This window comes from Mucor mucedo (assembly GCF_025094135.1).
Source record: "Mucor mucedo strain NRRL 3635 chromosome Unknown EV154scaffold_195, whole genome shotgun sequence".
Classification (NCBI taxonomy): domain Eukaryota; kingdom Fungi; phylum Mucoromycota; class Mucoromycetes; order Mucorales; family Mucoraceae; genus Mucor; species Mucor mucedo.
Window position 1 is genome coordinate 499 of NW_026252479.1, and position 21,015 is coordinate 21,513.

The 21,015-nt window shown below is 41.4% G+C and overlaps 4 protein-coding genes across 4 annotated transcripts; 3 read left to right on the top strand and 1 right to left on the bottom strand.

Moving 5' to 3' along the window:
- Positions 1-767: 767 nt before the first annotated feature.
- Positions 768-1,377, top strand: EV154DRAFT_556569 (uncharacterized protein; the record flags this gene model as incomplete). Its single annotated transcript, XM_051605360.1, has 2 exons — positions 768-1,203; positions 1,265-1,377. The coding sequence occupies exons 1-2, from the start codon at positions 804-806 to the stop codon at positions 1,375-1,377; spliced, it is 513 nt and encodes a 170-aa protein (XP_051451237.1). The 5' UTR covers positions 768-803.
- A 6,356-nt stretch (positions 1,378-7,733) lies between these two features.
- EV154DRAFT_487662 (uncharacterized protein) lies at positions 7,734-9,166 on the top strand (the record flags this gene model as incomplete). Its single annotated transcript, XM_051598993.1, has 5 exons — positions 7,734-8,029; positions 8,136-8,257; positions 8,627-8,703; positions 8,982-9,016; positions 9,103-9,166. 5 exons carry the CDS (start codon positions 7,734-7,736, stop codon positions 9,164-9,166), a joined length of 594 nt encoding a protein of 197 aa, XP_051451238.1.
- Positions 9,167-15,509: 6,343 nt separating this feature from the next.
- On the bottom strand, positions 15,510-17,063 carry EV154DRAFT_529599 (uncharacterized protein). Its single transcript, XM_051603693.1, is given in 3 exon segments — positions 15,510-16,207; positions 16,227-16,583; positions 16,613-17,063. 3 exon segments carry the CDS (start codon positions 16,841-16,843, stop codon positions 15,575-15,577), a joined length of 1,221 nt encoding a protein of 406 aa, XP_051451239.1. The 5' UTR covers positions 16,844-17,063; the 3' UTR covers positions 15,510-15,574.
- Positions 17,064-17,105: 42 nt separating this feature from the next.
- Positions 17,106-17,566, top strand: EV154DRAFT_570636 (uncharacterized protein; the record flags this gene model as incomplete). The annotated part of the gene is made up of 2 exons (XM_051606207.1): positions 17,106-17,295; positions 17,355-17,566. The coding sequence occupies 2 exons, from the start codon at positions 17,106-17,108 to the stop codon at positions 17,564-17,566; spliced, it is 402 nt and encodes a 133-aa protein (XP_051451240.1).
- Positions 17,567-21,015: the final 3,449 nt, after the last annotated feature.

Here is a 21,015-nt window from a genome sequence, read left to right on the forward strand (position 1 = left end):
CGCTCCCCTCCATCTCTTCGATCTCAGCGTTTATCGCGACATTTAGCCAATCCGGCAAAGATTCAACATTCTCAATTCTCAATCTCCAATTTTAATTTTCTTTCTGGATTATTAAACAATGCCAGAAAAATCTTCACAATTCCTGGGCAACATCGTGTGTCGTGGTAATTCCAAGAAAGTTGTTCGTCCTTTATCTGTCCCTAAAAATGTGGACTCTCAATTTAAGTTACAAAGTAAGGTCATCTACCAAAGTGAAGACCTTGAAGGCCTCATCAGAATGCAGAAGGCTACCGAAATAGTGAAACAGGCCCTGACACTGACTCCGCTCTTTTCTCCATTCCTGCTTCGTTAATCCAACATCGTACCGAAGCATATAAGCTTATTGAAACGCATGTGGTCCTGTCCATGGTTTCCGCCCAATCAGTAATTATGGTTCCAGCTTAGATCGTGATCATTTGATTGAAGCCAAATTTGTTGATGACTCAAGTTTTGACAAGGCAATTTCTTCTGGTGTTACAATCAAGAACACCGTTATCAAAGGAACCCATTCAAATGATAGCGAAGTGAAGAAGCATGCCCACGTGAAGATATCTCTTTTATATATTCCTGATAAGGAGGAATTTCTTGAAAGTTAATGAGGTTCTCTTCTGTTTACGGAGAAGTCTTGCAAGTCAAGGAGTACACTTGTGGTGGATATTCGAAGGCGAATTATCACTGATACTCGATACGACTACCGGTATTCGATGATGGATAATGAAGATTTATGCCAATGAGCCGCTGTCAAATAATTTATATTTGTTCGAATGGGATTGTTTTTGCTTCGGCATCCTTCAAAGGTGCCCCTATCGTTGTCATTGGTGTCACCACGCCGGTCACATACGCTCCAAATGTCCGGAATTGGGAAAAACCAAGTGCTTCGCTTGTCAAGGTTATGGTCATACCGCGAAATTTGTAAAAAGAAAACGTTTCAGCCAGTGCAAGCCCATACTCCTAAGGAGGAATCCAATATCGAGCTGCCTACGATTGTTAAACAGGTTATCTCCGATTCTGATACAGACCTGTCAGATGCGTACCAGCCTTCGAAGATTGCTGAAAGTGGTTCTTCAACGTCTAAGTACGCCACGACAGTAGAAATGGTGTCCATGGAAATTGAAGAAGACGAGGGTACATTACCGGTGACAGTTCCGACTTCCCATTTGGCTGGTAAAATGTTTGATGGTGGCAGAAAAATGCTAGGACAAAAGCGTTCCATTTGGGTAAACAGAAGGCTATCAAGCAAACTCCAAAGGTCCTGCTCCTAAGTTAGTTGTCCAGACGCAACATGCTCTTAAAGGTCACAAAATGTTTACGAAGACAAAGGTTGCTAAAACGAAATAGTTTAGCTTTCCCTTTTTTACTTCTATATCTAACTTGCTAAATAAACTCACTGTTAATACAAAAAAAAAAAAGTGAGCCAGGCAGAAGACCAGAACCGCTGTAAACCAAAAAGCAAACTCGACAGACCTACACCGTACGAAAAAAAAAAGGTTTTCTTTCGCTTAAAGAATTTTTCATAAAGGTATTTGCATCCAACTTCTTGTTTCGACGATATCTCGGTGAGTTCTATCCATCCTTCAAAAATTCTTTTGCATTCAACGCGCCGTTGAATACTCTATCTTTTTCAATTATTACGCTTTCGTCCATCTCTTCAATCTCGACCTCAATCTCGACATTTAAAGAAATCTACGCAAGAAACTTAAATTCTCAATTCTCAATTTTCAATTCTCGATTCCAATTTTGAAAATGAATGACCTGGAATCAAATGATCGGTTGTCTTGGACAACTGTTGTTGCTCGTGGTGCCTCCACGAAAATTGTACGTCCCGTGTTTTCTTCAAAGACTCAAGACAAAGATTATAAACTTTCTGGTACGGTAATTTACCAGCATGTTGACCTGGAGATTCAAATTTTGGCTCGTAAAGCTGCAGCTATTGTTCGTCAAGCCTTGACTCCGGGTTCTGTTCTGTTTTCCTTTCCCACTGCCTTGTTCAAGGTTCGCGCTGATGCTTATACCGCAATTGAAGCAAGTTGTGGTAAAATTGCCGGTGTCCGACCGATTAGCATGTACGGTGGTAAGTCTTCTGGAGATCTTCTGGTGGAAGTGAAGTTTTCTAATGCCGCTAGTACTACTAAGGCTGTATCTGTTGGGGTCATGGTTGGTGAATTGTGCTTCAAAGCAACTCCTTCAAGTGATAGTATGTCGAATAGTAACTTGGTGCACGTCAAGTTAAGCATGCTTCGTATTCCCGATGAAGAAAATTTTGTGGCCGATCTTCAAAGATCCTTGCGTTATTACGGTATGGTGTACCAAATTAAAAAGTTCACCTACCATGGGTTCTTTGAGGGTGAGATCTCCGTTATCTTGGATGTTTCCTCTGGTTATGTTAACGATCTTGGCGAGACAATGCCGGTCCAACCTTTGTCAAACAGTTTATACTTGGAACAATGGGATTGTTTGCTGCCGCGTCATACAAGGGTGCTGCTCCGGTATGTCATTGGTGTAAAGTAGCTGGTCATATGCGTAAGGAATGCCCGGAGCTTGCCAAAAGAGTCTGTTTCAAATGTAACGGTCGTGGTCACACCGCGAAGTTTTGTAAGGCCAAGAAAACCTCGGATTCTATCGACTTGCACGAGTATCTTCGTTCCTGTAACCCACGCACTGAGGAGAATCCAAATGATTCGAGTCGTGATATGGAGAATATTTCTATTGAGAAGGCAAATTCTTCGATCAACCTAACGGCGCTTCTTCTTCAAAATGGGCGGATTATTCCCCAGATGTTGATATGGATGTACAAATCATTGAGGAGTCTGACCTTCAAGTTAGTGAGTCATCCAAGACAACTGTGACCGACATGGCGGAAAACGTATTTGACATTGACCAAGACATGGTTGATCTTACTGATAGCATAGCAGATGATGAGGTGAATGCTATGGATGATTCGGCTACTGTTGATGACGTTGATATGGTTGTTGCCTCGGGTGTTGACTGTGGTGATGGTGCTACTCCTGGTCCTGGTGCTGGTGTCAACCGTGGTGATGGTGTTACTCCTGGTCCTGGTCCTGGTGATAATCGTGGTGCTGGAGTTCGCCGTAAGGGGATTGCCGGTCTTGGTACGGCCCTCCTGGTGTTGGAGTTGGAAGTAAAGTGAATGGTAATAAGCATGCTATAAGTAAAAAGGACAAAACTGTTACTCGACCGGTACCCAAGCTCAAACAATTTGGCGAACCTGAACTTCGGGTTGGTAAAACCCCGGCTATGATGAACTATATTAAGAACCAAACTAAACATAATGCCGATAAGGCGCAATGTTAAGTAAACCTCTTCGCTTGGGCTCACTTAATGCGCGCAGCATTTTCAAGTCGACGAGCCCTCAAATACAAAAAGAATTTATTTCTTTTCTGCGTAATCGTTCTTTGTCTCTGGAGTTTCTTTGTCTTCAAGAAGTTTCCTCTTTTCATCAGGCCCATCTTACTGATGATCAAATTGTTCAATTTTGTACCTTTCTTTTTCCTCGCTGCTCGGTGGTTGTCTCCAAGTATTGTGCAATTGTATGTCTTAACTCTGGTCTCTACCTGGACGACACTGCTATTTCATTGGATGAGCGTTGTGTTGTTGGCTCAGTAATGGATCTTCAACATAATGTCTTGTGTCGTGTTGCCTCTGTATATGTACCGGCACAGTCTTCGGACCGTCCTCTGTTTCTGAGCAATTTTCTATCTCTACCTTTCTTTTCCGACATGTCTACGACTCCTTGGTTGCTGATGGGTGATCTAAACTTGAATCTTCATAATGTCAAGGTTACTAGTCATTCCACTGTTTTCGGCATGGTTTGATTGGGTTCGTAGTCATTTCGACAATTGTTTTCCGTCTGGTCTCCCAACGCACACGCAGGGTAACTCTAGAACTACTATTGACTATGTCTTTGGTCACCGATCTTTGGCTACTCGACTAGTGAACGGTATGAATCGAAAAGTCCCTTCGGCGTACTCTGATCATTGTCTACTCTCAATCGATCTTGTTCCTGCCCGTGTTGATATTGGTCCCGGTTGCTGGCGTTTTAACCCAACTTTATTGGATGATGCTGACTTCTTGCCGTTACTCGACAAAACCGTGGCGGTCTTTATGACTCAGTGTTATGTGTTGATAATCCGGGTGTCAGTCATGACGAAGGACCGGTCCCTGTTCAAGATATCTGGGAATCTCTTAAGTCTTCACTTAAATGTTGTGCTCAAAACTATACTCGTGGTTCTAAACGTCGCTTCAAGAATAAGGTCGCGTCGTTACAACATGAGCGTACTCTTCTGCTAGCCAATGTCACCGGCGATAACGGCTCTTCCAGTAACGTAGATAAGAATATCAAACTTGATGAACTCGACCAGCTTATTGATACTGGGATTCGGAAAGAAACGCGTGAATGCATGCTTCGGTCTGCCACTCGCTGGCACGAGCTAGGTGAACGGAACAACAGATATTTCTACCGGGTGATCAAGGAGCGCCAGTCTAAGCAAACTATACAGTCTTTGAAGTGCTCCGCTACTGGCTCGGTCTTAGTGAAATCAGATGATATTATTCGGGAGGCAAGAGGTTTTACCAGGCGCTATACACACCCGATTTAATTGATGATGCAGCTGTTGACTCTCTCTTGGCTAGTATCCCTGATGATGTGGTATTATCCCCTGATGACTCTGAATCTTTGGTGGAACCTATTGTTATGGACACTCTACACGATCTGGTCAGTCACACTCCCCTTGGTAAAAGTCCTGGCTTAGATGGTCTTCCGTTTGAGGTGTACAAGTACCTGTTCAAAACTTCGGCTGACTTTCGTACCATGCTATTAGGAATTCTGAATGATGCACTCATAGGTGTGTATCCAATCTCTTGGCAACAGACTCGTATGGTTCTGCTCTATAAGAAAGGTGATCCAATGATGCTGAAAAACTGGCGGCCTTTGTCTCTAATCAACAGCGATGCTAAACTGTTTACGAAACTTCTGGCCAATCGTCTTAATGTGGTTCTGCCTCAACTAATCAATCCATATCAAACTGGTTTTATGCCAAATCGGTTAATCTCTGATAATGGCTGGCTAAACCAAACTTTTATGGCTAATGCTCGTAATGTAGATCCTGATCTTCCACAAGTCTCCGTTTTACTAGATCAAGAAAAAGCTTATGATAGGGTCCATCCGGATTATCTCCGCAAGGTTCTTCTTCGGTTTGGTCTTCCTTTGATATTGGTAGATTGTCTTGGTAGTCTGTTCTTTGGTACTGAGATATCTATTTCCATTAATGGCTGGTTAGGTGTGCCTATTTCCCAGTCACGTGGTCTTCGACAAGGTGACCCTCTTTCGCCGCTCTTGTTTAACTTGGCCTTTGAACCTCTCCTTAGGTCAATTTTGTGTTGTGCTGATCTTTCTGGTGTTTCTCTGCGTAGTGGTATAGCTGGGTCGAGCTCGTCTCCTTTGGTGCGTCCGGTATGGCTGGATACTCCTTCATCCTCCGATCGCGATTTATTAGCCAATCTGTGTTGAATCCACCTCCCCGGCTTAAGCTTTTGAGTTATGCTGATGACTTAGAGGTTTTCCTTTCTGGTCCCGGTGAATGGGATATCCTGTTGGATCTTCTTCGGTCTTATGGATCTGCTTCTAATGCCAAGGTTAATCTTGACAAAACTGTCGTCGTCTCTTTGTCGGGTGTTCGGCATGCTTGTTGGGTAGACATCACTAATTCCGCCAAAGTCGAATGGCATGATTCCTCTTCTGTGGGTTCGGTCCGGTATTTAGGCTATCCTCTATATCATACAACGAGTCAGTTGGAGTCATTTTTGGAAGAAATTCGGGTCAAGATACTTCGGCACACACAAATGCTTCGTGGTCGGCCCCTCTCTTTGCGTGGTTCTGGCCTGGTAGCTAATTCTCTGCTTCTTAGTCGTCTCTGGCATCTTCTTCGAGTGGTTCCTATACCAACTAAGTGGCTTGACTCGGTTAAGTCTATTGTTCGTGGCTACCTCTTACCTTTCTGGCCTAGGCCTGCAATGTCTACTCTGACCTTACCTCGTAAATTTGGTGGTGTTGGCCTTGTTGACATTCACGATCAAAGCTTTAGTCTTCATCACATATATGTGCAACGTTTAGTGTCTGGTCCCACTCCAACCGACATTGTCTCTCCCTGGATAGTTCGATGCTTCCAAATATACTCTGGTCACTCCTCCATTTTACCATGGTTCATGTTTCCCACCAAGTTTAAGTCAAGTCTGCAACCTATTCCAGCTATGACTCATCTTTCTGGTTTACTGGCAAAATTACCGACACTGGAACTCTCTTCTACTTGGTGCTCCCGTTGGTACTTGGATCTTCCATTGCAATGTGTTATTTCTGTATCCACGGCCGTCAATGGTCGGGCTCCCACCTTAGTTCCATCAAGTATTCCACTTCGGTATCTGATATCTGATATCTACTCTTGGGATCAAGAAGAAGGTAGTCTGGTTCATAATCACGTGTCTACAAAGCCAAAGGTTCGTGAGACTATTCGGGCCTTGTTCCCCCTTGAAGGTTGGTTTGCTGCGACTGGCTTTTTGCCCAATGCCATGCTTCCTCAGGCCCAGCGTGATCTTCTAACGCCTAGTTGGTTACCTGACCTTTCCAAATGGTGTGTGCCAAATGGTCCCTGGAACTTTAGTACTGTGGCTGGTACCCTCCCACGTGAGCTTCGGTGGTTTTGGCATCAGGATCGCTCCAAGTTTGATTATCCTCCTAAGATCCCGGAGATGGTACCAACACGATGCTTGCTGAAACCTGTTTTGTGGCGTCGTTTCTGGACTCTTAATTTGACCAGTAAGGCTTTTACACCTTGGTGGCGGTTGCTACAAGACTGTATTGGATATCGCGCGAAGCTACATAGATGGTCTCCTTTGAAGTTTCCTAGTGCTACCTGCCCTATATGCCTAGTGTCTTCCTCAGAAGATCTTTTTCACTTTGTGGTCGGCTGTTTTGATAAATGGCAATTTTGGTGCAACGTCATTTCGCTTCTTGAAATAGGTGACGACTTTCAAAACGAATACGACGTCTGGTCTGGCATGGTCTCTCTTTGTTCTATTAAGTCCAAACGGCTAAAGCCTGATATTCTGGTTCTATTAGGTTCAGCTTTTAGTACACTTTGGAAATACCATTGGCAGTGTGTTATGGAAGATGGCTTATGGAGCTCTCACGCGGCTTTTAACATGTTCCAACAAGACCATTCTGTTCTTATTGCTTCGACCTTGGCAAAGTCAACAGTTCCAAAGATTAGTTTAGTCACGCCTTCAGGCTAATTTATAATTTGAAAATAATTTAATAAACTTACAGTTCATACAAAAAAAAAAAAAAAAAGACCTACACCGTACGCAGTTTAAAATATTGCTACACCCTGAAATTCGGCTGGGATAACATACCTCGGGGTTACTCAGACGTTTGGATCCTTCATTGATTGGATATTGAATTTACAAATTGATATTCAGCAGCCAATATATTTCTGTTGCAAAGGCTGTTTTTAAATTTATTGGCCAATACATTTTGAATCCAAAGGCCGTAATTCAAATTTCTGGCCTTAGGCTTATGGGAGGGGACTGAAGAGCCAATAAAAACTTAATTTTTTTAAAAACTAGCCTATAGATTTGCTTCAAGTTAGTGTAAGCGGTTCTTTAATAGTGTGGCTATATTGATGCTTCTGGTGACAAGGTCAAGAATGAGCCACTCACGAATAATTTGTACTTGGAGGAATGGGACTGTTTTGCTTCGGCATCATTTAAAGGTTCACCCACGGTTTGTCACTGGTGTCGTTTGGCTGGACACGCAAGGTCTAAATGTCCGGAGTTGGCGAAAACCAAATGCTTCTCGTGTCGTGGTAGTGGACATACCGCCAAGTTTTGCAAAAAGAAGAATCTTGGTGTTACGAAACTGCCTGTTTTGGATAAGATCCCAACTAATCTTCCCTCCCCCACCGTTGAGAGCTCCACGGTCAAGTGCTGTCTGACTCGGACACACATATTTCTGACGTGTCTACGTCCCCCAAGTTTGAAGCAAGTGGCTCTGCAGCTTCTAATTTTGCGACCACTGTTGCTAGTGTATCCATGGAGGTTGACAATCACATGAATACTACCACTCCTGCTTCTTCGACGGCTGGTCCGATGGTCGAAGTTACTAGTGGCGCTATAAAAGTTCCTGGTGCCAAGCGCTCGGTTGTAGGTAAGCCTTCTGTCCCGAAATCAGGCGTTAAAGGTCCGATTCCCAAATGGTGGTTCGCACACCATCCAATTTAAAGGTCATAATTTGTTCACAAAGACAAAGGTTGTTAAAAAATAATTTTTTCAATTTTCCCTTTCGATTTCTATAATTTTTTTCATTGCTAAATAAACTCACTGTTAATACAAAAAAAAAGTTTTTTAGTAGTATACTCGGTCGTTGAATAGTTGTCCAGTCAGTCGGATTAGGGTTGGGAGTTGTGTACGAAGTATACATTGACAGCAGTCTACAATAAATAAACATGGAATAAAGACATACAGTTTGAGATTATTACAAAAAAAATATGAAATAGACTGGTGGTTTAAATTTAAGAAGGAAAATCATTTAAGAACTGTGTGGTACAATGCAATGGGTTTAGATGCCGTCAGGGGTCTGTAAATGGTATAAAGGTAGATGGTCTGCGATTTTAAAATTAATATTATATACTTTCAAATGTCAAATAGTAGCGAAAAAAATAGACTAATTGTACGCGCACCATACTTTTTGCTTGAAAAAAAAATCTCGCGCACCATTTCTTTCTGTCCGGTGTTAAGACACTGGTAATAGTTCTTAAAGGATAAGGTGGATATAGGTTATTAACACTGAAGTTAATAATAAAGTAGTTATGAAAGTGAGCACCAGACTGGAAGTAGTCAACTTAAGAAATCTTATAATATAAAGTTTTTAGGATAAGAAGGTAATCAACGATGATTTTAAGACGGCGTAAGTAATATAAATATAAACAAATTGCCAAGATTAAAAAAAAAGTAATTATGTTATTATAAACAATATCTTATGTACGGTTGTAGTAATAAAGAGATTCGAGTCGAGTGTGAAAATATGAACTTTGAGTTAATTGTTATATGTAAGTAGAGACTTAAGATAACAAGAAGTATGAAAATTGAGGGAAACACAAAGGAGTCAATTACAAATTATTAAGAAACTAGATTTTTAGTTAAGATAAAACTGGAGGAATATTTTTAAGAAAAAAAAAGGGCGTATTTATAGGAAAGATCCTATCCTGTGTAACACCAAGTCAATTTAGATTGGCTGCAACACCGGTCAAATAATAAAATTCCGGGTCGGACCAAAAATGATTTTTGCACATTGCACTTTTTTCCTGCGCACCATGCTTTTTTCGCTGGCGCTCCATACATTTTTTCGCTGGCGCACCATAGTTTTTTTCGCTGGCGCACCATAGTTTTTTTCGCTGGCGCACCATAGTTTTTTTCGCTGGCAGACTATACTACTTTTTTTTTTGTATTAACTGTAAGTTTATTAGATATATAAAGAATTATAAAATTAGCCCGAAGGCGACACTAGACTATCACTACGAACTAAAGGGGATTGAGTGCTAAAGTATCAGCAATAAGTACGGAGTGATCCTGTTGAAACATGTTAAGAGCAGCTTGAGAGTTCCACAGATCCACCATCAATCACACAGCGCCAATGGTATTTCCAAAGTGTTGCCAATCCAGAGCAAGAATAACAAGCATATCCGACGATAGAGGCTTTTGGTTTTGACCCGCAGAGAGATACCAAAGCCAGACCAAATATACAAATTCAGTTTTGCATGTGTCACCAATGTTAAGCAAGAGAGATCACGTTACACCCGTACTGCCACTTATCGAAACAGCCCACCACAAATGGAACAAGTCTTCGGAAGAAGAGACTAAACCAATAGGGCAGCTGGCACAAGGATACTTAGTAGGAGACACACGGGTAGTTTAGCCCTATAGCCTATACAATTTGAAGCTAGACTCCACCATGGAGTAAAAGCCCTTACTGTCAACATCCAAGGACCAACAAGAGCCCCCATAAGGAAGGCCGAAGTAAGAACCGGGTTGGAACACCTGAGGTATGACGGCGCGAATCTCAAACTTCGCACGATCTGGATGCCAATACCAACGAAGATCACCTTGACGTATACCAGAAACAGTAACCATGTTACCACGGCCTTGGGGATAGTCCAATGATAAAGCGCTGGAAGCCATGCCGGGAGCAGGACATCGCGGTTTGATGATTATGCAAAGCTGTTGGAAGAAAACCAGTTGCAGCAAACCAGCCATCGGATGGATACAAGGCTCGTCGAACCTCTTTCACTTTGCTAGCATTGACGACACGTGTATTTCGCAAGTTGTCGGTAGATTGATTCCAAGAAAAGATACCAGAGACCAAATACCGAAGGGGCACAGAAGAAGGTACCAGTGTCGGGAGACCAAGTATTAACTGCATCACCAACAGTTACAACACATTGAAGAGGCAAATCTAGAAACCATCGAGCAGACCATGTGTTGGACAAGGAGAGTGGAGGAAGATTCTGTAAAATTTTGCCTAGTTGAGCCAAAGGAATCTCCGTTTCAGTGAATTTTGAAATTTAGTCGGATATAAGAACCAGGGTAAAATTGAGGCATGACCGGTATATAACTGGATACCACGAACCAACCAAGGAGAAACAAAATCAGTTGTCTTCGGGTCGGAGATCAACCGTTGAATGTAGATGTGTTGCATGGCTAGCTGTTGCAGATGCACATCGACAAGCTAACACCACCGAATTTTTGCGGGACATACATAGTAGACATTGAGGGCCGGGGCCAAAAAGGAAGTAAATATCCACGAACCAGAGCTTGGACAGAATCGAGCCATTTAGTTGGAACAGATACCACACGCAAATATGCCAGAGCCGACTTAAAAAGTAGAGAATTGGCAACAAGACCTGATCCACGCAGAGAAAGATTGCGCTGACGTACGATATTCGAGTGTCTCAGTATTTTAAGCTGAACTTCATCCTGAAACGCATCGAGCTGCGTTGAGGTATGTTATAGATGGTAACCAAGATATCGCACCGCACCACACAGAACTAGAATAATGCCATGCGAGACCTTCGGATTGAGCATTTTCGACCCAATCAGCATGACCAACACCGGAGAGAGACACCACACCCGTTTTACTATAAGATTACTTTGGCATTAGAAGCTAGACCGTAGCAATCCAATAAAGATTTCAAGACCGGCCATTCACCTGGACCAGTTAAAAAACACCTCCAAGGTCATCAGCATAACTTATTAATTTGACAGGACGAGGAGGGTTCACCACCGACTGACTGATAAAATCGCGATCGATGAGCTAGGAGTATCAATCCACACCGGTAGAACCAGAGGACACACCGCCGAAGACACCGCACCACCACCAAGAAGACACCAGAGAGACCAGAGCACGCTAGAATGGACCGAAGAAGAGGTTCAAAGGCCAAATTAAAGAGCAGAGGAGAAGAGGATCACCTTGCCGTAGACCTCGAGACTGAGGTATAGGCATTCCTAACCAACCATTGATAGAGATGGATATCTCCGTACCAAAGAACGAGTACTTAGACAATCCACCAGCGTCAAGGGAAAACCAAATCGAAGAAGCACCTTGCGGAGATAATCCGGATGGACCCTATCATACGCCTTTTCTTGATCCAGCAGAACTGCCACCTGAGGAACATCAGGAGCCACATCACGAGCATTAGCCATAAACATTTGATTTAACCAACCATTGTCCGAGATCAATCGATGAGGCATAAAACCAGTTTGGTAAGGATTATCAGCTGAGGAAGAACAGATTAAGCCTATTAGCCAGAAGTTTTGTGAACAACTTTGCATCGCTATTGATGAGAGAGAGCGGGCGCCAATTCTTGAGTAACATTGGATCACCTTTCTTGAAAAGTAAGACCATCCTAGTTTGTTGCCAAGAAGAAGGAAACACACCGATAAGAGCATCATTTAAATACCTAGCAGCATCGTACGAAAATCAGCCGAAGACTTGAATAGGTATTTGTACACCTCAAAAGGAAGACCATCCAAACCAGGGCTTTTACCAAGGGGAGTATGACCAACCAAATCTTGCAGAGTATCCATCAGAATAGGATCTGTCAGCGAGTCTGAATCTTCTAGAGACAACACCACATCATCAGGAATACTTGCCAAGAGAGAGTCAACAGCTGCATCATCAATTAAATCGGTGTGTATAGCTCCTGGTAAAAACCTCTTGCTTCCCGAATAATATCATCTGAATTCACCAAGACAGAACCAGTAGCGGAGCACTTTAAGGATTGTATAGTCTGTTTAGACTGACGCTCCTTGATAACTCGGTAGAAATACTTGTTGTTACGTTCACCCAGTTCATGCCAGCGAGTAGCAGAGCGAAGCATACATTCACGCGTTTCTTTCTGAATCTGATTGTCAATCAGTTGATCTAGCTCTTTCAGTTTCGAGGAATCAACCAAGATACTTCCAGAACCAGACTGAGTTAACACAGCATCACTAGTGATAATGCCCGACGCAGTTGATAGCAGAATTGTACGTTCCTGTTGTAACGAAGCAACTTTGTTCTTGAACCGAGCCTTAGCACCTCTAGTGTACTTCCGTGCGCAGCACTTCAGTAACACTTTGAAATTCCCATATGTCTTGAACAGGCACAGGTTCACCCCCACCACCGTCACCAGGATTATCAACACAAACAATGGAATCAAAGAAGAGCGCCACGGTCTTATCCAGCAGAACCAGGAACTCAGCATCATCCAATAAGTAGGGTTGAAACGCCAACAACCAGGACCAATATCAACACGGGCAGGAACAAGATCGATTGATAGTAAACGATCTGTATACGCCGAAGGGACTTTTCGAATCATACCATTAACCAGTCGAGTAGCCAGAGAGCGATGACCAAAGACATAATCAATAGTAGTTCTTGAGTTACCCTGCGTGTGAGTAGGAAGACCAGAAGGAAAGCAATTGTCGAAATGACTACGCACCCAATCAAACCAGAAAGACACAGTGGAATGACCATAACCTGACATTATGAAGATTCTGTTGAGATCACCCATAAGTAGCCAAGGCGCAGTAGACATGTCAGAGAAAAAAGGAAGAGAAAGAAAATTGTTCAAAAACAGAGGACGGTCCGAAGACTGTGCCGGTACGTAAACAGAGGCAACGCGACACAAGACATTATGCTGAAGATCCATAACTGAACCAACAACACAACGCTCGTCCAATGAAACAGCAGTGTCATCCAGATAGAGACCAGAATTGAGACATACAATAGCACAATATTTGGAGACAACACCGAACAACGAGGAAAAAGAAAGGAGCAGAATTGAAGCATTTGATCATCAGTAAGATGGGCTTGATGAAAAGAAGAAACTTCTTGAATGCAAAGAACATCCAGAGACAAAGAACGATTGCGCAGAAAAGAAATAAATTCCTTTTGAATTGAGGGCTCGTCGACTTGAAAATGCTGCGCGCATTAAGTGAGCCCAAGCGAAGAGGTTTACCTAACATTGCGCCTTATCGGCAGTCTGTTGGAGTTCTTTTTCATATGATACTTGTATATGGCGGAGGCACACCCATTTTCTTCGAAGAAACTAGATACTTGTTTCACACTACCGCCAGCAGGCTGCACAGTCCTTTCCTTTCTTTGAGCCAAGAATTCGACCACCACCACCAACAGAGTTCCTTCCATTTAGACTAGCACCAGTAATAAACCAGCACCAGCACTAGCACCAGCACCAGACATATCGCCACCAGCACCAGGACATATCACCATCAATACCAGACATATCTCCACCAGCACCAGACATATCACCACCAGCAACACACATGTCACCACCATTCCATAAGAAACAGCACCAAGACTAATATCACCGACCTGAGACACCTCACCAACATCAGAGTTCACACCGGAACCACCACCAGACCCGAGGCACCAACCGACACATCACTAGACGTACCGACTGCCATGTCTTCATCTTCACTCATGTCATCGCACATGCTAGACCCGATTGTCTCAGCTGACCTCGCTAACCTCAAGCTGCACATGAGGGACAGACTCCATGTCCACATCAAAATTGTAGGTTCCCGAAGCCCATTTCGAAGATTTGGTGCCTTTATCAAGTGTGGTACTTTTTCACCAGCATAAAACCATGAGGATCAGCCGTAGATATATAATACATCATCTTTTGCGCGATTGCAGGCCGCAGATACTCCGTGCAAATCAACGGCGCTCGCTGTTCATTCGTTTGGCCTTACAAATTTTGCGGATATGACCCATGACCATTACAACTAAAACACACCCATTTGGCCAGTTCAGGACAGTCCTTTCGAAGATGACCAGCCATTTTTACACCAATGGCACACAGGAAGAGCAACTTTGAAGAAGCAGCAGCAAAACAATCCCATTGTTCCAGGTACAAGCTATTCGACAGAGGTTGGGCTTTTAATGGTCACCAAGATCATTCTGATAACCTTCAGAAACATCCAACAAAACAGACACCTCACCCTCAAAAAACCGTGATAAGTGAACTTCTTGATCTGATACACCTTACCATAATACTTTAGAGACCGTTTCAAATCGGCAGCAAAATTCTCTTCATCAGGTATTCTTAGCATGCTCAACTTGATAGCCCAAATTACTATTTGACATACCATCATGTGAAGGGGAAGCTTTGAAACAAAGTTCACCAACCATTACACCTGTTGAGAGCCTTAGTTGTACTTTCGGGGCCGAAAACTTCACTTCCACCAGAAGATCACCAGTTGACTTACCACCATACATACTAAGGGTCGAACACCCGAGATCTTACCACAACTGGCCTCAATGGCCGTATAAGCTTCTGCCCGAACTTTAAAAGACGAGCCGGAAAAGAAAAAGAACCGAACCAGGAGTCAAAGCCTGACGCACAATAGCAGCAGCTTTACGAGCCAAGATTTGAATTTCCAGGTCAAATGTTGGTAAATTACCGTACCAGAAAGCTTAGATTCCAAGTCTTGCACCTTAGAGCGATACATTGGACGAACAATTTTATTGGACGCCCACGAGCAACAACAGTTGTCCAGGACAACCGATCATTTGATTCCATGTCATTCATTTTCAAAATTGGAATCAAGAATTGAAAATTCAAAATTGAAAAAAGTTTTTTGTTCGAAGATTTCTATAAATGTCGAGATTGTAGTCGAGATCGAAGAGATGAACGAAAGCGTAATAATTGAAAAAGATAGAGCTTGCAAACGCGTCGAATGCAAAAAGAAAATTGAATGGATGGATAGAATTCACCGAGATATCGTCGAAACAAGTTTTGGATGCAAATACCTTTTGTAAAATTCTTTAAGCGAAAGAAAGCCCTCCCTTGGATGCAAATACCTTTTGTAAAAATTCTTTTTTTTTTTTTTTTTTTTGTATGAACAGTAAGTTTATTTAGCAATAAGCGAATTATACGTAAAACGAAAGGGGAAATTAAAATGGTTACTTTTTAACAATTTTAGTCTTCGTAAACAAATTATGACCTTTTAGAGTAGGGGGTGTTCGAGCCACCAATTTGGGAAACGTCCCTTTCACTCTCTGTTTAGAGACAGGATGTTGACCTAAAGCAGAACGTTGGGGAATAAGACCTTTATCGGTCCCACCAGTTCTACCAACCAGTTCTGCGTTCGAAGAAGGAAGAGTGGTGGTATCCATTACATAGTCCACGTCTCCAGACACACTAGCAACAGTAGTTGCAAACTTGGAAGCATCGGAACCACGGGAAGCAATTTTGGGCGATGTAGATACATCAGAAATATCAGTGTCTGAGTCGGACAAAATATTGGCATCAAGACAATCAGTTGAATCCAAGTCAATATCTTGGGATACTTCAGCAAAAACAGGCTGCCTAACTACGGAACGTTTTCCCCTCTTACAAAACTTGGCTGTGTGACCATGACTATGACATACAAAACATTTGGTCTTCGCTAATTCCGGGCATTTGGAACGAATATGACCAGCAACATGGCACCAATGACACACAGACGGAGCACCTTTAAAGGTCGCAGTAGCAAAACAGTCCCATTCGGATAGATACAAGTTGTTTGACAAAGGTACTAGCGTGATATTCATCATCTTCATCCGTGTAGCCTACCGCAGTGTTCAGAATGACGGACATCTGACCCTCAAAGTAACGACCACAGGAATACTCCTTGATTTGTAATACTTGTCCATAAAACGCTAGAGATGCTAACAAATCTTCCAGAAAGTTTTCTTGGTCTGGGATATATAAAATCGAGAACTTGACCTGTACGAGAGTATTTTTGTCGGAAAAATTCGTTGGAAAACCTTTAAAAATCTTGTCCTTAACAGAGACACCACTGGTGATAGCCTTCATAGTGCTACCATCATCCAGAAACTTAACCTCCAACAACATGTTACTGTCAGAAAGAACCCCATAATAACTAATGGGTCTAACGCCGTGTAGAGGACCACATTGGGATTCAATGGCCTCGTAGCCTCGAAAGGATGCTTGAATACGGTAGCGGGGAAAGAAAACAAAACAGATCCATCAATCAACTTTTGCTTTACGATGGACATCGCTTGTTGTGTCAAGAAGAGAGCCTCTAGGCATTCATCTTCGTAAATAATGGTACTTGCACGCTTGTATTCAGAATCAGTCTCATCAGAGACATGTATGGGACGAAGAACCTTCTTGGCATTACCAACAGCTGCAATATCTGCCCAAGTAAACTCTGGTGAAATTGACATAGTTTAATGATCGGGAGTTATACGAAAATCTTTTCACAAATGTGTTGAATGTCGAAATTGAAGACGAGATCAAAGAGATGCAAGAAAGCGTATTAATTCAAAAAGATGGAGCAGAAGGAGACGAATCGAATACACAACTGATTTGAACGGATAGACAAAGATTTGATAACGGATGGATGCGAACAAGATATTGGATGCAAATACCTTTTGTAAAAATTCTATAAGCTAAGCGAAAGAAAGTAGCAGTGAAGCTGTTGTTGGTATGAAGGAGGCTTTTGAGAAAGAGTTTTCAAAAAAGAAGACATTTGGCCATAAGAATTCTGCAAGAGCGGAAATTCAAGAGTTTTGCAAGGCTCAAAACATCCAATTCCAAACTTTGAGAAGTGCCAAAGTCTATGTCAAACTTGTGTGCAAGCACTTTGGAGATTATCGTAGCACCAGAGGTGTAGAAAGTATGTATTTTTTGACTTCAGTGATCTTATAATTATAGTAACAAAGTAAAAAATAAAAGACGGCAATGATGATGAGGGTGGATTCAAGAGACCCAACCGAAAGACAGGTAAAGTTGGGTGTACAGCCTTCATCCACCTAAAGATAGTTTTGAAGGACGTGGAGAATCGGTGGTTTGTGATTAAGACATGCTTTGAGCATACGCATCCTGTCAGCAGTAACCGCAAGATGTACCACGTCAATAGAAAACTGGAAGCTGATGATGCAAAGTAGAAGCACTCACAGTGCAGTCTTGGAGGTTGTCGTATTTGGGTACGATCCACTTAAAGAATAATTAAGCAAATCGTTTAAATAAATAAACTATGAAATTAAAACAACCTTTGATGTTGCATATCAGCATACGCTTGTATACTGCTATACAACTTCTCCTACTTCGAGTACATACTTCTATATTAAAGATTGCATGATTGGCCTAAATACGATATACGAATGACAGTTGGATACAGAATGCTATACCACTGAGTTACGATATCACCGATCGAGAAGAGAAACTTCTCAGATCAATCAAGAATTATAAGAAAGAGAAACTTAATATTAATAGTTCTCTCAATGGATTAGCTACCCAGAGAGAGAATAGAACAGCTATTAATATAAATGGTTCATTTACTTATATATTGATATAATTATACTGCTGATAAAGAGTATAAAGAAATAGTGTATGAATTAATGGATACCTAGCTTCTACAACCAAATATACAAATATCGATAAGACATTTTATATTTGGGATCGTAATTTATTCATTACAAAGATAATGAATAAATGATCAACTATTATGTTCTATTGCCAATTACACTTGACAAACAAGTATGCATCTTTTACAGTAACCGTTGCATGATCTGATAAATAAGTGTCTCGTAATACTAAAGATTTATTAGCATACTCATGCTCCCGATCCACTGATATGGGACAACGTTATCTGGAAACAATTCTAACGAGTAGTATCCATTTAACCCAAGGCGGGAAACAAAGTATAGATCTATTCCAAAACCAGAAAGGTTGACTCATCATTAAAACTCAGGAGAGTTGTGCAATATAAAAAGGATCAATTATTTCATAGCAGCAGAGTTCTTTTAGTCTATTTTTACCCCTAATAAAAATATACTTTTATCTCATTACTTTTCTATGTAATATTTTGTCAAATACCACAGAGGTAAGGGATTTCAAAATAAATAGCGGGTTTTGTAAGGAGTTAGTATTGTTTGTGATCTCTTTTAGTTTAAATGAAGAAGTATTATACGTAAAGCGTAGAACAACTTACAAAATAAGACGATACTTGCAGTTGATTATAAAATGTTAAATTGCTATTTTGTCTAAAGATGTTGAGAACAAGAGACGTTTGTAATGTTACTGTTACAGATCTCACGTACATTCAACAATGATTCTGCAGAGATGATAGCATCTTTATGTGGGATTTTATAAGACGCTTGGAAACAACAAATCATCATGTTAGATATTTGACAAATGAAGACAATAGAATACAATCTAATTTTTTTCATCCATGAACACGGCATCGAAGAAGCTCGTAGACTGGCAGAGTGCATAATTATTGATTCTACTTATAAGACAAATTCACATAAGATGGTCTTATTAAATTTCGTTGTTGCCGGTGCTTTGCGTTCGAAAGAGAAGCCAAAACAGCTAACATCCGTTCCTATTGCCGGCTGTTGGATGGACAAAGAAAAAGCGGAGAGATACCAATGGGCTCTACAATGTTTTAGAGATATTGTGTGGCCTATTGGCACAAATGAAAATTTGTTACCCAAGTGTTTCGTTACCGATATCGAAGAGGCTTTGTTAAAGGCCATAAAATCTGTTTCTCGTAACAGTAAGCAGATCCTTTGTTGGATACATATTCAACGTAATTTTCTTTTTCAGTTTAAAAAATATTTAACATCGAAAGTAAAAGCAAACAGTAAGCTATTATACCAGCCGGATTCAATGTATTTTTTAGACTAACTCAAACTACAATCAAATAGATCCTGAAATGCAACTTGAAGTTCGCAGTTTATTAAAGATTGCTCAGAAGATGGCTTTTGTTTGTTCCACTTTGGAACAATTCAAAGCTGCCAAAGCAGAGTGTCATGCTTTTGTGTCTCGGCCCGACCTTTGCACTAAAGATGGTGCTATTATTATGCGAAAGTACTTGGAATTGTATGTAGTCATTTTAATTTCATTTATGCTTATGGGGAAATATTTAATGTTCTGTCAAAAATCAACTAAACGATTTTCTTTAGCATGATGAAAAAAGCTAGATTTTGGGCAGGCTACCATGTGAATCCACTCATGCACACGGGTAATCGAACTTCCAACAGAGTTGAAGCAGCCCACGCTAATATTAAGCGTCACTAGCATGCTTCCTCCGGAGGTATATCTGTTGTAATTGACAAGATCAGCCCATGGACCCAGAAACGAGTAAAATTTAAGTTTTTTTTTAAATTTAATTACATTTTATTCTCAGTATTTGCAAAATCATTTGATTATCATAAACTAACTATCATATGTAGGAGGAGTACCGAGATTTACAGTCTACGAAAGAAGTATTGTCACAGCAAACAATGCTACTTGATTCTGACATTATGGCCAAAATCAGCCTGATAAAAATGAATGTTACTAGCTTTGCGCTTGAGAACATGAAGTAGGAGCTTGTGAAAATGAGATTGGATAGCGAAGACAAAAACCACAAGAGTCATGTCATTCCTGGAGAAAAATCTTGCTTTTGCGCTTTAAGAAGAAACTACAATCTTCCAGGTAGACATTTTTTAGCTAAGCTGCTTTTGGAAAACAATAATGTCATCCCTCTGAAAGCAATTTCCAAACGATGGAGAATATATTACATCAAAGGAAGTGGTAAGATTTTTATTTTCATTTAAGTTCGTGAATAATAAGCTCCAAACATCTAGTTGCCACCATTGCCGAGGTTAAACAAGATAAACCGGAGCCACCTGTTTGTAGTGACGACCCAAACAGCCCTCACGGTCGTTTGATGTTGAGATTTGAAAGATTTTCCTTGCTGTTGAAGACCGCCAGTAGCCAACAAGAATCGGAAGACGTTATAAAAAGAATTGACGCATTATACAATGAGCCTGTAGGTAAGTCATCTGTGGAGTCAGCCCTTCCTCCAGCAACTGTTATTTCTCAGAAGGGCCGACCAAAGAGCACCAAGAGAAAAAAGTTGGGAATAGAACACGAAGAACATGCCATCAAACAAGAATGTAAGAAACGGAAGGCTGATGAAATTCTTGACCTACCAAAGAATAAACAACCGAAAAAGCAAGAAAAAAAAACAAAGACTAAACCAAGTGTGGCGACCAGCCTCTTGAAAAACGTCTCCGTGAAGTAAGTTTGTTCTATTACAACAACAAAAAAATATGTTACGATTAACCGGTTGCTGTCATAAAAGATACAACAACACGCATATAGACCCCATTGATAATAATCCTGGTTTGCTACAACAATTACATCCGTTGGACGCTGGCCAGGCTTTAGGCCTTGTCAATCCCCAAGGTGATGGCAACTGCGGGTTCAGAGCAGTAAGCCTTTCATTGTTCGGCCATGAAGAGGGTTGGGTCCATGTAAAAAAATCAATGCTCAAAACTCTCCGTTCCTACCAAAGCGTTTATACAACTATCGAGCTGGATATCAAGTATTTCGAAACAAAATT